Here is a 17114-nt window from a genome sequence, read left to right on the forward strand (position 1 = left end):
CCCCCCCTATTCACACTGGTAAATAGACTATGCCTACACTATCCGGAATTCCTTGGGATGGCATAAAATGAGGAACAGGAAGACCGCACTTCCTCTTAAACCCCCACCCCCGGAACCATGCTGCAACCGTGAGACAAAAAGCTACGTTGTGAAAATGAAGATATAAATTCTAAATAAAGAAAGAAAACTCTTGGTGTCTTTTTGTCCATCTAATCCTTAGACTAGAAAAAGTGACCAAAACAAACAAGCATTTATACAAATAATATAAACCAAACACTGGTCATACACAGAAATTAGGAGTAACTTATGACATTGTCACACCAACATTCTTTAAGATATCTTTTGTGTTCAACAGAAGAAAAAAACTCTTGAGGGTAAGTGATGACAACATTTCCATTTTTGAGTGAACTATCCCTTTAACCCATTCAAATGTATTGTCTCTAGACACTAAAAGTGACGCTGTATGTAAAGTATTTCCATCCCTCTCTAGTTAATAGTTTCCAGGTGTATATGTTACCATAGCATATAGATAGAGCACAGAATAAATGCTTGATGATTCTGATTGGCTGATGGACTTTGACGTTATTTAAGCCAAGAACAAATAAATAATAATAAAAAAATCTGATATGAAACAATACGTTATTGCCTTATTTTAGATTTCTTAACATGTTGATGTTTTATTTGTTCTTCATCCTCCCATGCCTTGTGTCAAAAGTTTGCCATATTAATCAGCTATTTCAAATCATGAATCTTTCTTCTTGCAGATGGAAATATACAAAGTCAACATCTTACTTATGTGCAATTCCCCAGTCACAGTCTCAAAATGAGGACTTTCCTGTGATGCACAGACACACCGACATCCTCAGACGCACACAAATAGCTGACGGGAGGGGAGTGTGAATTCCGTTTTCGTCACACCGTTTTTCATCTCTAATCTGCTCGTCAGTGACTAATGGAATGCAAAGAATGCAGGAGAGAGACAGACAGACGGACAGAGAAAGTGAGAGAGAGTGAGAGGAAGAGGAAACATTTTCTCATCTATTTACGAGTTCACCTAAAGTTAAGACCCCACGAATCTTCAACCCACGAAACAAGCATACACATTCATGATATACCAACATGATGGACTTAATATAGTGGTGAAAAATGAAGAAGGATGCTTCTGTATTAACCCACGGATTTTTTTAACACACTTTTGATGCCTGCAACTTGTGGTTTTTTGTATTGTCTCTCAAACTTTGATTTCAAAAAGTCAAAAACTTCCAAGGGGTTGTGATGGAACAATAGTTTTAAAAAGTGATTTTTGATAAAAGGCACTTCCCTGAGAATTGAACTTAATAAATGTGAAAAAGACACTTTAATGTCTGTCATTATGTTTGTCATTCTGTATAGCAAAGCAGATGAGAGTAGATCATGATCAGAAACCTGATTAGAAGTCATTATGAATAAAATCGAATTGTTTTGAATCGAAAATCTTTTTGAATCGAAAATCGATTTTGAATCGAATCGTGGCCTCAAGAATCGGAATCGAATCGAATCGTGAGATGGTAAAAGATTCCCACCCCTAATCAAAACCACTCCTTTCCTAGTAAAAAAATGAACTTTTTTTTTTTTTTCAAAAACCAACAAATGTGTGACAGCTGAATGTAACATTTTTGACCAGCTAAACATGTCTGTCTCTGAGTAACATGCAATATGGTTAAAGGGATAGCTCAGCCAAAATTGAAAATTCTGTCATTAATTACTCTCCATAATATGGAAGCCCGTTTCCGCCATGGTTGATTAGAAAATATAATTCTGTAAGTCATAATTATGAGAAAGTTTCTCATAATTATGGCTTAGTATCTCATTACATTGAGAAAGTTTCTCGTAATAATGAGAAACTCTCTCATAATAATGACTTAACATCTCATAATAATGAGAAACTTTCTCGTAATAATGACTTCGCACTTCTACGCATGCGCAAAGCAGCGGAGCAGAAGGGAGTAGCGCATGCGTAGAAGTGCGAGAAAATAAGTCATTACGAGAAAGTTTTTCATTATCATGAGATGTTAAGTCATTATTTCGAGAAAGTTTCTCATTATTACGATAAAGTTTATCATTGTTATGAGATGTTAATTATTATGAGAAAGTTTCTCATTATTATGATTTAAATAAACTTTTTTTTAATTTTATTCAACGGTGGCAGAAACGGGCTTCTATAGACCATTTAAACCATAGATATCATATAAAGGCTAGATGTCTTAAGGCGGAGTCACTTCCGGCATCACCTGCGGCCATCTTACCACAGGGCTCTGTGAATTAAGGTGAGTGATCAGCATGCACACAAATCCTCTTATCTCGCTGAAATCTGGACGGATTTACAAACGGTTTGGTTTCTTACAAACGTCATTACCGTGGCTATAATTCTTTCATATGGAAGTCCATTTGTATAATTTTTCATATGTATGCAGTTTCATAGCTACATCTCTGACGTTTATAACAAACCAAACCGTTTGAAAATCGGTAGAAAATTGAGCAAGTTATGGTTATTTAAAAGTACATGCACCATGTTACGAGTGAGCGAGCACCCTGTGGTAAGATGGCCGCCGTGTGCGGACGTCGACCTCCATTGGCCAGCAGCGCGGACGAGACATCTAGCCTTTATATGATATCTATGATTTAAACGGCCTTTCGTCTGTTTAAGGAAGTGACGTATTTGGCCCTAGGACGTTTCCGGTTAGTTGTCGAGCGCATTCAAAACAATGGCGGGATGCGCTTGATGTACAGTGGGATTGCGATAATTTATTTAATCCTGCTATTTAGAATATCTAAATTAAAATTAGGTCCTTGTTGTTCGTTAGTTGGGTCCTCCTTCTGACCCGAAACGAATTTTTTTTGGAAATTAAAATGTTTAAATTCCTGAAAAACGCGCCTGGATTGCATCAGTGAAGCAAGAAGGCTGAATACGCAACTAATATACAGCACACATTTCGATTCTGGTAAGTAAAATACTGGATTATTTGTATTTCTTTTTCAGTTTCTGGTAATAATTTAACTGTTGCCTTTTCGCTAGACGTAAAAGTCACGCGCTTGTTCTAACAGACCTGAGATTTAAAAACGCCGCCACCGGAAATGCTTCAGGGCCAGACATGCGCAGTAGCTTTCCAACGGAATGTTATTGTTTACGTCCTTGAAATGGTCTATACGCTGATTTCACGCAGCCGTTATTTTGAAATCGAAAGCGAGGCTCCGGTGGGAAGAAACCCGGAAGTGTCGCCTTTAATCACAGGAGAGTCGTGAATGCGATGGCGTATGGTTGTGTTTAATGATGTTTTGTCAATTCTAAAACTGTACATACATTTCTTTCATACTTTAAACTATATACAGAGAAATTCATTTATAAATAAAATATTTTTTTATATAATTCAGAAAGTAAAAAAAGAAGCAGGAATGAACTATATACATATCCTATATTGGATATTAACATCCAAAAGTGTAAATCGCGGCAGCAGCTTCAGGTTGGTAGTCCAAAGGCATTGTTGTTTATCTTTACTTCCGGGGTTTTTCCCACCGGAGCCTCACTTTCGATTTCAAAATGGCGGCTGCGTGAAATCAGCGTATACCCTCATGTCGTTCCAAACCCATAAGAAGATCTTTTTGATGAAATCTGAGAGCTTTCTGTCCCTCCATTGCCAGCTACGCAACGAAGTTGTCACACAGGTTCATAAAAGATCATTGAGCGGTTAAGTCCAAATTTTCTGAAAAGACATGATCGCTTTATATGATGAACAGATTTAATTTAGTCTTTTATTTATCGTTTATTCGTTTATTACATCAACACAGCCTACATCAGAACTTTTTGAAGTGTCAAAGGAGGGATAGATCTTCATTTGTGTTCTGAAGATAAGCAAGTCTTATGGGTTTGGAACGACATCAGAGTGAGCAATTAATGACAAAATTTTCATTTTTGGGTGAACTAACTTAAGCCATGAAATAAACTTAATTCCATAAAATAAGTATGAACTACATAAAAATATAAGCATTTTGAACGTCTCCAGCACTTATATAATAATTACCCCAAAATCAAACATAGTTCTCCCCTCATGCACGTGATATCACGTCCGTCAAAAACTGCCTATCATTTGGAATATTAGAACTAAAAACATCGACATACACTCATGGGCATCAATCACTTGACCGAATATTGGCGGCTAAGAAATACAAATATATTACCTTATGATCCACCTGCATGTTTTCAAATCATTTGAATGCCATGACATCGATGTCTGTCAAAAAATAATGTACACAATACACGCTAGTATTTACGAGAAGCAGAGGTCCTGGGGCCTGTTTCAATAAGGAGGTTCAACCAACTCTGAGTTAAAACTTAAACTCTGAGTTGACTTACCCTGAGATGGGAAACTCTGAGTTTTCGGTTTCAGAACAGCTGAATTGAGTTAGTTCAATCAACTCTGAGTTGACTGACTCTGAGTTAAGCGCGTGCACCACAACTATAAAAAGCCATTATCAATGGAGCACAGATATTATGAGTCACCATGGCAACAGCGCCAGACACAAAGAGGTCTTCATATTTCTCACCAGCAGAGAATATCGAGAGTACGAACATTATTATTATTATTTTTTAAATATCAGCTCCAGCAGCGAAGGACAGAGTTAGCTAGGGAGAAAATAGTTGCTCGAGTCAATGCGTAAGTTTACATTTTAATTACTGTTATACAGTGATGGGTGTAATTAATTACCAAGTAATCTAAATAGGCTACTGTAATTGAATTGAAGGGATTACTTTTAATTCTTCTGTAATTTAAAGTAAAATCTGATGTAATTGTATTATACTATAGAATAATTCTGTATATTTAACATACATTTTTAAAAGGAATATTTTTATTTTAACCTTCTCCCTCTACACACTTTGGTCAATTCAAAAATAATTCATGCAATTGTATATTGTTTATTTGAAAGCATTAAAAGTGCAGTTTCTTGTCTCTCCTTGTATTGTTCAAGTGGTTGAGGTTGATATGGGATTTAGTAATTAGCAATAATTAGACCAATACTTTATAAAGATAGTCATTATTACATTAATCTAATTGCATTGTTGAAGATGTCATTTGTAGTTAGTAATACAAGTAACGTACCCCACTGTTATAATATCAGAGCGGTGAAACTGGAAGAACAGTATGTTATTCAACCTAATTTTAATGTTCATATAGGTGCAATCCTGCAGGCATTAAAAGAACATGGCAACTGCTGAAAATTAAATATAAAAACATAATTCGGTCAAGTAAGGCTTGAGCATATCATGGGTGTAGGCTACCTGACTTTACGAACATTTGACATATTAAATAACTAAAGCATCCAGTGTCTAGCAGCATTTTCAGCTGAGGGAATTCCTGGACGGACTTCAGAGCCAGTCCCAAAGATCCAAGGGCCTTCATAAAATGTAAGAGGTTTACATATGTGTTATTTTTTACATAGGCTATTTTTGATATTTCCATTTATTTTACTTTGGGTTGAGTTTTTTGTTGGTCCCAACAGATTCTGATGAGGAGAGGCCTACAGAGGTAATGTTAATATTATGTGTCTACACATTCAGATTATTTCACATTTTTATGTGGAGTAGCCTATAGAATCTAAGTTTAAATCTAAGTATAAACGGGTATTCTTATCTCACCCCCCGCCCTCAGAGTGTGGAAGAACAGCAGGAGGACGGTCCATCAACTTCTGGTGCACAGATGAACAGTTCAGTGATTTTCAGTAAATGCCACAGTTTAATTCTGTAGAATTTGTTTATAACTACATTATGTAACTCTAATCTACTACTGTATTTTCAGCAGTTAAGGAGTTATATAGACTTCGTCTTATTATTATTTTTATTTTTTTAAACAACAGTAAAAATAGCAATTAATTTTATTAATAAAAATGTACTGAAAGAATGAATAAGGTGTTTAAACACCGCTTCCTCTTTTAAAAATGGGAGGAGACCGAAAGAAACTCTGGGTTTACCGAAGAAAACCTGCTCCCGACCAGGTTAGGTTCACAGAGTAAGTTACCATGGTAACTGACTCTGAGTATAATTTACCTCTCTTTCAGAAACGGGCTTGACTTACTCTGCTTTCTCAGGTTTAACATACCTCCCATTCTGAAACAGAAAACTCAGAGTTTCCCTCATTTCAGGGTTAACATACTCAGAGTTTTCACTTAACCTCCTTTCTGAAACAGGCCCCAGGGAGCGATATTTTTTTTCCCAGGACGGTAGGGGAAGACTCATGAATATTAATTGGGAAAGTCATCCCTGATTGGTCTTAACCCCAGTGACGGGTAGGTTTAGGGTGGGGTTAGGGGTAGATCATCAGACCTCCAGTGGCGGGTAGGTTTAGGGGTGGGGTTAGAGGTAGGTCATCAGGCCAATCAGGGATGACTTCCCTAATTAATATTCATGAGTCTTCCCCTACCGTCCTGGGAAAAAAAAATATCGCCCCCAGGGAGGACACGCAACCCACACTACCGGATGTTTTGACAACGTCAACGCTTTCCGAGAAGACGGAGAACATGGCGGCCTGAGCAGCTTCAACATTCTGTTTGTCAGAGACGATAACACACCCAATACATAATGCACATAACAGGGATGGGCAAATGAAGCCTCATGAAGCACTGAGGCTTTCCCCTGAATGTTTCGGGAAAAGATTCGAAGCATCAAGAGTGTCGAAAACAGCGCCATCTTGTGGCAGGTCAATTTATAGCAGCCATGTTTATGAGCAGCTGAGTGCACAGCGCAGTTGTTTTATCCATTAAGCACAAATAAAAGCCTGACAACCAGAGCCGGATTAACGCAAAGGCAAACTAGGCACGTGCCTAGGGCCCGATTGGCGGGATGGGGCCCAGACAGAGGGACAAAAATAAATAAATAAATAAATAAATAAATAAATAAATAAATAAATAAATGTACAAATGTCCTATCTACAATTTATTTCAAAATTTATTAATTAACTAAAAATAGTGACGATGTTTATCTTAACCATAGACTGTTACATTACGTCACATTAACGCCAGCCCATGACTGTACAAAAGTCTACATAGGCACGCAAAGAAGCACAGCTCGTAATGCAGGTCATCGATTTTGGAGTGATTGCAATGTATTTTAAATATAAACGTGTGGGCTACTGTAGATCAGCGTCATTTCTGGAAAAATCATTCACCGCTTTGTTAGTCTACGAGTTTAAAAGAGTGCGAGCGTCATTAACGTGCCCAGACGCGACGCTTTTAATTTGCGCGTACAATGAATAACATCGCGTTGGGAGCTGACTAGTAAAAAAGCTACAAAAGTAAAAGATAAGACGTTTGTATTCAAAGTTAAAAAACCAACACACTGCAACATTTTTAAATGTTTCAAATAAAGGATCTCATATCTATGGGTCTATCTTCTATATTCTGCTGATGATTAGATAATACCCTGACATCATAGCCTATACGAATATTAGTTTAGATTTTTTTCCCTGCTCAGTAGCGATCGTATCTTTCTCTTCCACTTGATTTGTGTATAGCATATTTAAGGTAGCAATGCAATATCTGCCCATAACGCAGCTATGAAAACAATTATAAAAGCACGTTTATGTTCATCTACTGAAGTGGTATTCTGGAACTGTGAATAAACTGAATACACCAGCAAAATAACAACAAGAACAATAACATCTTCATTAAACAAAAAAGAGATTACCTTAGATAAAGTTTGATGTAGTAGGCTACCAGTAAAAAGTCTGGACCCATTACTATTTTTATTGTTTTTGAAAGTTTCTTATTATGCTCTACAAGCCTGCATTTATTTGATCAAAAATACAGAAAAAAAAAACAGGAATATTCAGCGAGGATGTGTTAAATATATAAAAGTGATAGTGAAGACTTTTTTAAAACAACTTTTTAATAATCAAAAAATCCTGAAAAAAAGTATCACATGTTATAAAATAAATATTAAGCACCATTTCTAACATTTGATAATAAATCAGAATATTATAAAGTTTTCTGAAGGATCACGTGACACTAAATTCAGCTTTGCATCACAGAAATATATTTTAAAGTATAGTAAAATAGAAAACCATTATTTTAAATTGTAATAATATTTCACTATATTATTTTTCTGTATTTTTGATCAAATAAAATCCAGGCTTGATGAGCATAAGAGACTTCTTTCAAAAACATTAAAAATAGTAATTTGTCCAAACTTATGTACTGTGTAAGTAAAAATATACTAAATTTAAAATGAAATGTTGTATAAATAAAAAAGTTAGGAATCATATTTGTTTCAAGTGTTTTTTATTGGGGGTGGGGGGCCTCCAACATGAATTTTGCCTAGGGCCTCCAAATGTCTAGAACCGGCCCTGGTGACAACGCTAAATGTTCAGTTTTCTGATAATATAATTCGCATATTACAGTGTGGCAATAAAATAAATGTAACAATTATATTAATACTATACATATACAAATACCAACAGAGTTGCTTGATGCAAGTAAATGTTGGTCTAATTTCTATGCTGTTTATGTGTCAGAATATATGATCATCTGTATTCACTGTAAAACTGTATTTACATGATTTGTAACATAATTTATCCCTTAGCAGATTTTGTTTGCTATAAAGTATTTCGGACCTTCCTTGTTTTTCAAAACAACCATTATGCCATCTCACAACTATGGCCCCATTTTGTTCAGTCTTTGTTTTGGACAGAGTTACAACCCTCCCGACCTGCCTAGAAATTATGTTTTTTTTTTCTTCTATTTCTATATTTCATGATGTTTTTAACATGTAGATGTATAGCCTTACACACTATCATTAAGAGTAAGTTAAGAGGCTGTTAAAAATCGGTACGATTAACCATCTCGATTTAACCACCTCCAAGTCTGCATTACAATACTCCAGTATTCAGTGTCACATGATCATTCAGAAATCATTCTAATATGCTGATGTGGTGCTCAAGAAACATTTCTTATTATTGTCAATGTTGAAAACTTATTTTTGTGGAAACGGATCATTTTTTTCAGGAGTCTTTGATTTTCAGGAGTCTTTGAAAGTTTAAAATAGTATTTATTTGATAAATCTACATTATAAATGTATTTGCTGTCACTTTTAATTAATTTAATGCATCCTTGTTGAATAAAAGTAGGCTATGGACTTTTGCCATTTTATTGTTAGCAAAAGTAGAGATGCGAAACACAAATAGTGCAGAAAACCACATGAGACAGGACTCAGACCAGATTAGAATCTGTGTCTCCAACGTGGGCACCGCAGCATTTTGTATCTAGTTAACTTCTCTTCGACTTGGGCTGATGTTTACTCAAGTTTCTGTTTTCGTAGTCATCTTAAGTTCTGTCCCTCGTCTGCAGTAAAGAGAAATATATTATGTATATGCATAGTACATACAGTGTGTTATACACTACATATTAACTTTTTAACAATTTATACAGATGAGAAAACTGATGATCATTACACAAACATTTTAGTCTTTCATACAAATTGGGTGGGGCAAATGATGATATTTTAGTGTCTTCGTTATGGTTTGTAATGAAACTGATGATATAGAAATTCATATGCAATCATGACAAATTTTGCCCCTCTATCTTCACACCCCAAAGCTTTTGCACATGTCAGCAGATCTTGTGATCAGTCTATCAGTGATTATTATGCTTGCACAACTGTTTTCTGAGAAATATAACTTTCTATTTCCTGTCTCAGGAAATTGATAACCATTAATCTTTTTGATTTGACGGTTGATTGAATTAGGTCATGGGGAAAATCCCCATAGTGCATCTAAACACAACTTACATGGAATACAAATGCTGTTTTCCAGAGAAATAACAAATGCAACTGTTGCAGCAGGTCTTCAATGCATCTTTCAAAGTTTAGGCCTACTTGCATGCCAAGCAAATCGCATTCACATATAAGAATGTTGTTGTTGTTGTTGTTGTTTTGGTCTGGTTTAAATAACCTTTTAAAAAATTTAAACTTTAAACTGGTTTAAAAAATTAACCTTTAATACTAAAACACTGACCTGTATTACATTGTAAACAGAGTCACTGGTCCTGTGGAGGGTGGAATACATCATGGATCCTCTCATGCCTTCAAACTCCTAATAGCACGAGAGACAAATGCAATTGCAAGGTCTTTGAAAATGACAAATATCTTAAACCCATGAATTTCTTCCATATCATTATTTTGATAATAAATCTTCCACACCCAGTTTGTGCTCTGCAAATTTACCCGAAAGCAAAGATTGTGCTATGATATAATACTACTCTGTTTATCTGCTCTATACCTTGGGATGATTTATGATGTGTCAAACTTACCTGAAGTCTTTTTAACAGGCTGAAAGAGAAGAAATAAAATAATTTGGTAACAGTTTACAATAAGGTTTCTTTTTAGTTTTTAGTTACTAACTAACAATGAACAATACAGATAGAGCATGTAGTCAATGCTAATTTCAACGTTTACTAATACATTTTAAAAATCCAAAGTTCACATTTGTTAATGCACTGTATGAGAAATCAACAAATAACTAGATTTTTACAAAAAAAGTAAAGTTGCTCATTGTTAGTTCATATTAGCTAATGCATTCACTAATGTAGACCTTAAAAGCATTTCCAGTACTTTGCATAGAACTTAAGTAACAATTAAAATTCCAATGATTAAAATAAAAAACAAGTGACAACATTATTGCAATATTTTTGTGATTCATTTAGGTGCGACTATCATTTACATGGTTTTAGAATATGAATTTTACATAAAATATATGTATAATAAGAGTTCAATGAAAAATGTTTGCAACTAAGTCAATAAACCTGGAGACATGCCAAAGGGGTCAAGATGAATGGTTAGCATAGGCTCATTAGCCCCTGGTGGTGGATGCTGTAACTACAACATATTACACAAAATGCATCTTTCTCTAATTGTGGCCATTTATTTTTAATCATTTTTAAGTAACATAAATCAAAATTATTTCTGGCAGGGGGGTAATGCATTAGCAGAGCTACTGCCATGCTACTGGATATATTTTTCCCGAGATATATTATAGACCTTTTTAAACCAGTCAAACTCTAACCTATTGTTTCTCACCTCATCCCCATTCATGTCAGAATGTGACCTCTTATGTTTACAGGAAATAAAGGTCTGCCTGTGTAACCGGTCCTATTCAACCCGCTCAGAGCGGGATTCGAATTGGGGTCTCCAGCGTAACAAGGACGCTAAAGACAGCAGAGCTAGCGTGTCTCTTGAGGCCAGGGGAGTGAGGTTTACACACACAGCTCTTACTGGCCTACGTCCGTACCACTGGGACATTACATATATCAGTGAAGCTGATCTTCTTACACTAAATCATATTTAAAAACAGGCTGAACATCATGTCAAAGTTCTTGCTGTTTGCAATCTTTTTTCAAAACCCACCTTTTGTATTTGACCAAATCCACTGCAGTAATGAGAATTAAGAAAAGCGTCAGAAGTCCACATATAATGTACAGTGCAATGGAGCACTGGCTACCTGAATCAGACAGAAAGAGAGAGAGAAAAAAAGGTTTATCTGGTTTTAGGTCACTAAATTATGACATATAAAACAGCTTATTTCCTTGCATACCACAAGAACACCCAAGGAGCTACATAACTGAAGTTCACACAAACTTCCACATTGCAGTTACACATGGTCTGAGAATGAACATTCTTAAGGTTAGCAAGTTTACACATCAACGAATTGCCCACTAATAAACATACAAATGTATTTTGATGTGGTTTGGTTGTAGTTTCTAATTTAATTGCTTGTTTACACCCAGATCTAACCGTGTGTCCAGTTATTCCTCCCAATGCAGCCACATCAACACTGCCATCCAAAGAATTTGTCATGAATCACATTCATCATTAGTGAAGCATAGATGAAATCACTGTACTAAAGTGATTATGGGTCAATGACACAAAGATGTCCAAGATGATGAAAAGAAACCATACAGCAAACTCCTAGACATGTAAACGAGCAAAACAAGTAAACAAGTTTTGATTTAAGCGAGTATTTCCGTTGCCCTTAAATTGAATACACATTGAAATCATATTTTGTCCTGTTTTACTTACTAGAATTCTCCAATGCTCGTTAAGATTTGACATGTTATGTCTTGTGTTTGATATTGAGTCAATTATTCCTGCAACAGCGCTTGCTTGCTAATAAAAAGAATCTAATTAAATATAAGCTATATTATTTAGCAACATTTTGTATATAGCCTATCGCTACAAAAAAGAAGACATATGCAGTGCAATCTGTTCAGGGATTCAAATAAATTGTGAATGATTGATTAAATGAACCAACCAACTGAATAAAATCACTAAAATAAATCGGACCTCCCGATGCTTCGCGTAAGAAAGAGAATTGATGTTTTAGCATGCATACTTGTTTATTACCTCAGGTCGCTCATTTTTATAATGTTACACTGATATTCCTTGAAAAAAGTAGCTAGTTTACTAGCAAAAACCCAAGGTTCTGAAAAGAAATGTTAAAGTTAACTAACTTAGTAAAGGTTCTGCTAAAAGCAAGATATTTACTGTTTATGCCCACAGCGACAGCCCTTGATTGGTCGGTCCCGTGGTAGTTGTAGACCTTGCAGACATACAGACCCTGAACATCACTTCTGGCTATTATTGTTAGAGTCTGTCCTAAATTCTGCAACACTAGCTTCCCGGATCCACTGTCTTTGTACCACTCATAGCGTATGACTGCAGGGTTGGCATCACTGTGACAGCTCAGGATCACCACACTGCCTTCAGACACTGGACCAGATGGACTCACAAGGGCTATGGTGTTTTTGGGAGCATCTGAAAGAGAAGATTGACCCGTGTCCTTTATTGTACACAATACTTGCTTAGACAAGTCTGAGACCACATAAAAAAACTGAGATTCAAAATATAATTTTAAATTAACAGAATGTCTTGCATAATAATAATAATAATAATAATAAAAACACTATAATGTTAATTGAATAATAATTAACATTCTGTACTATTTCTAGGTCACCAACCGGATAAGTAAATTTTACAGCAATGTACTGAATGAACCTGTGCACTTACGGTCACTTCATGTGCACTTACGGTCTTGTGGACTTAACGTCTATGCGCGAGCCTTTCAAAGCACAGTCGTTTGTTCATGAGCGTGGAAAGACGCTCTCTTTGCAGCTGACATGTGTCTTCGATACACGCTTTTTCTTACAGTACGGGCATACTTTTCTGGTGATGAAATTGCATCATGCGCAATGTACGTGGACCCACGCGTGGGCTACACGTAACAACCGGACTAGGCTACTACCCTATCCACCTTATTTTTCAAAACGGAAGTAAGGTGTTTTCTGTGAATGCGCGAGACTTTCAATTTCTGAGCCGCTATAGGGTAATAAGGAAGAGAATATATCAAAGTACAGTTAACTGTAAAACTGTTTGCGCTACAAACCAGCGTGTTTAATTGAGACTCTAGCCAACATTAAAATAATATGGTTAGAAATACCAGTTTGCAATATCAAGCAGCATAAGGAGCTCTTTTGTACAGCAAAAAATAACAGGTAGCGAATGACACCGGAAGCAAGACACATTAAAATTACAAATGGCCGCAAAATAAGGTGAAAAATAAGGTGGATACTTTGGGATTTAGGGTTCCATTTGGGATAGGGCCAATATAATACATAAAATGAATTGCTTTTATGCTTTATGATGGCTTTCCTTTCTCTCTGTTTCACATACAAAGCACTCTGAGGAGAACGCTGGTCTCAACTGGTCTTTTGGCACCCTGGGAGTACAAAAGAGTGCAGGAGACATTAAGGTGGTCATTTAGAGGCGTAGCATTGAACATCTGAGAGGAGACCATCATTGTCTGTCCAAATTCATCCACCTTAAGAAAGAAAAAAAAAAGTTTAAAGCATCAGGACGCAGATCTGTATTTACAATCATCATGATTTGCCTGACATTACATTTCACCTGCAGGGCTGGTGTGAGCTGTTCTCCTAGTTGCGGGTTCCACTGCATCAGAGGTTGTATTGAGGGACATGAGATCACAGTGGAACAGGTCAATGTCAAATTGGTGCCCTCTAGAACTTCCAGCACCTGAACATGTGGGCTCAGGATAGGCGGTGGAACGTCTTGGAATTAAAAAGAGAGTTAAGACATTAACTGTGTTCACCCAACCCACTCCCTCCCCCAAAAAAAGGGATTTATCCTTTAATAAAATAAGGATTCCAACCTTTATGTACTGTGATGTTCACTCCTTGCTTAAAAGTATACATGAGAGGTTCAGGACCCTGAAGTCTGAAGAAATACATGTCACTGAATCCAGCAGGAAAGTTGTGAAACACTGTAGTGCAATTTTTGTTTAAGATGTTGCCAATCACATTTCCTTTTAGAAAGTCCGAACTGAGCACGCTTGCTCCTTCTGTGGTTGTTTTTTTCCATAATGCCTCTACAGAGTTGTTTAGGGACTTTTTGAATGAGTCAGGGATCTCAAACTGACATGGAATTTGAACACAGAAGCCAGTTATCGCATCTATATTCTGAGGCATCTTAATTTCCCATGTGTTGCTTTCAGCACCTTCATACATAAACACACAGGACATGTTCTACATTAGTTTAATACAGTATGCCAAAGCATTGAGCTGCTTAACTTTACAACACAATAGAAGTGCGAGTTAAACTGTCACCCATCCTTTTAAATGGCACCATTTCGACATAAACACTCATTCAGTATTTCCTCATTAATCTAAAACTATCTTGGCTTATATTTCAAACCCAACAGATCAACAACACCAAGTCTCTCACCTCTCAATATCCAGATTATGATAACTAAGATTTTAGGTCCACTCATGCTGCTGAAATCTGGAAAAACATAACGAGCTTTGTTCCTTTTTTGTCTTAGACCAACATCGGTACATACAAAGATTGTAAAGGAACACTTAACAACTTAAATTACTAGATTAAAACTGATTCTTACTGATTTTTACTTTATTTCTACTGATTCTTTTGTTTTGAAATCAGAAATAATCAGAAACTTTTACCTGATGCAGAACTGTCAGACAGTCACTCAGCAACTTAATGAATTACTGGAAACTGGAACTGGAAACACTAGAGTTTCATCATTAGGTTTGTATAAAAAAATTGTATTATTACAAAAAAATTGTGAAACAGGAAAACATTTGTTCTTCCTTTTTTTGGGTCAAATATGTTTAAAAGGAATTTTATGTAAAATATACAGTTGTGTGATTTGAAATATGGCACGTATATTTTATAATCTTACCTGTATATTATCTTAAAGCTTCCAATAAGAAAAAAATAGTCCACTTTACAAATCAATCAGGCTAACAACAAGACAACAACATTCACCACTGCAGGGCGAATAGGGAAATACATAATTACCATACTTGCCCAGTATTAATTATAGTACATTTATATAATCATTTTGTATAATTTTTCAGAAATTTTATGTTTAAATATGCAAAAGTAAGTATGTGCTAATTTTCATACAAACAAAAATATTAACATTAGATAAAGCCAGTTAAAGTTTTATTTTGTTAAAATTAAAGTTTTTTATAGAGGGGTTCTGGATATCTCTTTTTAATCACTCCATAAATACTGTTGACAGTCAGAAAAGACATTTTAGGAATAAACTCATGAGACAAACCCCTCTGTACAAACCTTCAGAATACTTTAAAATTTAGCGAATGAAATCAACATTGATAATTCATGTGGGATATATACACTTTCCTTCTTGAACATGTTGCTGTTTTTTATTTTTTATTTTATTTCCACAAATGTGATTTTCTATTGTGTTGAAATGTTTTCACACCTAGACATTTACCTTAAGCTCTGAAGATGTCAATTTTGCAAACTAACCCTCAAGCTATACTGTAATAAAACAACAGTTGATAATATTGCCTTTCAAGGCATCATGGCTTACTTTGACATTTTGGTAATTTAAGCTATTATTTTCTTTACAGTTCACATGACATTTAATCAATTCATTTCAACCTATAACCACCATCTATCTATTATCGCCCACATTATTATGATAGGTCAAACCACAGATTCTGAATTTTCATCTGTAATACTAACTCTCAGCAGTAAGTGGCAGCACAGTTCAACATTAAGATATTGACGCTCCTTCACACATTCACACAACTTCTCATATCTAGTTTCCGTTAAGAAGAAACCACTTTCACCTAAAAACAGTCACTTAAATGGATAGTTCACACAAAAATTAAAATGCTGTCATCATTTACTCACCCTAAAGTTGTTTTAAACCTGTATGAGTTTCTTTGTCCTGTTGAGAAAAGAAGATATTTTGAAGAATGTTGGTAACCAAACAGTTGTCAATGGTCCCCATTGACATCCATAGTAGTATTTTGTACTATGGAAGTAAATGGAGACTAGAAACCATTTGGTTACCAACATTCTTCAAAATATCTTCTTTTGTTTTCAGCAGAACAAAGAAACTCATACAGGTTTAGAACAAATTGAGGATGTGTAAATGATGACAGAATTTTCATTTTTGGATGAACTATCCCTTTAAAAATAACAAAAACAACAGCAACCTTTTTTTCAATGACCTGATACTAGTGGTTCTAATTTTTTATAAAATATAAACAGAAACAGCATTCCAACCCATTTTCCTTTCCTGATATGTGGTTGGAAACAAAAGTCATGGGAATTCATATCAGGATAGGCAAAGACACACAATAAAACAAGCAACACTGACAAAGAGAATATGGAAATTATTCACATATGCAAACATTGGTGCTAGGGAAACCACAATATCTAGATCAGATACTGTTTAATAGATAGCATAACATTGTACACACTTACAATAACTGTCGTTGATGTTAGTAGTAGTGGTAGTGGCGTAGTAGGCTACTGGTGTTATTAATTCACTACTTTCAAAATTCAGATGTTTTGATGTTCAGCCATGTGTCTGTCTACAATGTGTGCTTTATAGACATAAGATATACTCTCCCAGAGGCAAAACCGAGTAAACACACACATATATTTAGGTTTCAATGTGTGTTCGTGTGAATGTCTCCTCCCTCTTCCTGCTTATCTCATCTAGAGAAAACGAAAAAGGGGA

General features: G+C 35.5%; 2 protein-coding genes across 4 annotated transcripts in view; one reads left to right on the plus strand and one right to left on the minus strand.

Moving 5' to 3' along the window:
• The window catches only part of necap1 (NECAP endocytosis associated 1), a 29857-nt gene extending 28511 nt beyond the window's left edge, over nucleotides 1-1346 (plus strand). For both annotated transcript variants that reach the window (XR_014030992.1, XM_081377165.1), the window contains one exon: nucleotides 765-1346. Coding sequence is in view for 1 of the 2 variants with exons in the window: in XM_081377165.1 (XP_081233291.1) it covers nucleotides 765-900 (136 nt within the window). In the remaining variant the exon portion in view is untranslated. The remainder of the gene's footprint in view (nucleotides 1-764) is intronic.
• A 6374-nt stretch (nucleotides 1347-7720) lies between these two features.
• Nucleotides 7721-15110, minus strand: LOC308696944 (myelin-associated glycoprotein). Of its 2 annotated transcripts, XM_081375941.1 has the most exons (10): nucleotides 15052-15110; nucleotides 14816-14872; nucleotides 14244-14588; nucleotides 13982-14142; nucleotides 13748-13895; nucleotides 12563-12832; nucleotides 11426-11519; nucleotides 10333-10351; nucleotides 10038-10115; nucleotides 7721-9366 (listed from the first exon to the last, which is right to left on the minus strand). In XM_081375941.1, the coding sequence occupies exons 2-10, from the start codon at nucleotides 14859-14861 to the stop codon at nucleotides 9349-9351; spliced, it is 1179 nt and encodes a 392-aa protein (XP_081232067.1). In that variant the 5' UTR covers nucleotides 14862-14872; nucleotides 15052-15110; the 3' UTR covers nucleotides 7721-9348. The 2 variants fall into 2 exon arrangements, with proteins under 2 accessions (XP_081232067.1, XP_081232068.1); XM_081375942.1 differs by lacking the exon at nucleotides 14816-14872 and having other exon boundaries at nucleotides 15052-15095.
• Nucleotides 15111-17114: the final 2004 nt, after the last annotated feature.

Source organism: Scardinius erythrophthalmus, assembly GCF_964197995.2.
Source record: "Scardinius erythrophthalmus genome assembly, chromosome: 10".
NCBI lineage: Eukaryota > Metazoa > Chordata > Actinopteri > Cypriniformes > Leuciscidae > Scardinius > Scardinius erythrophthalmus.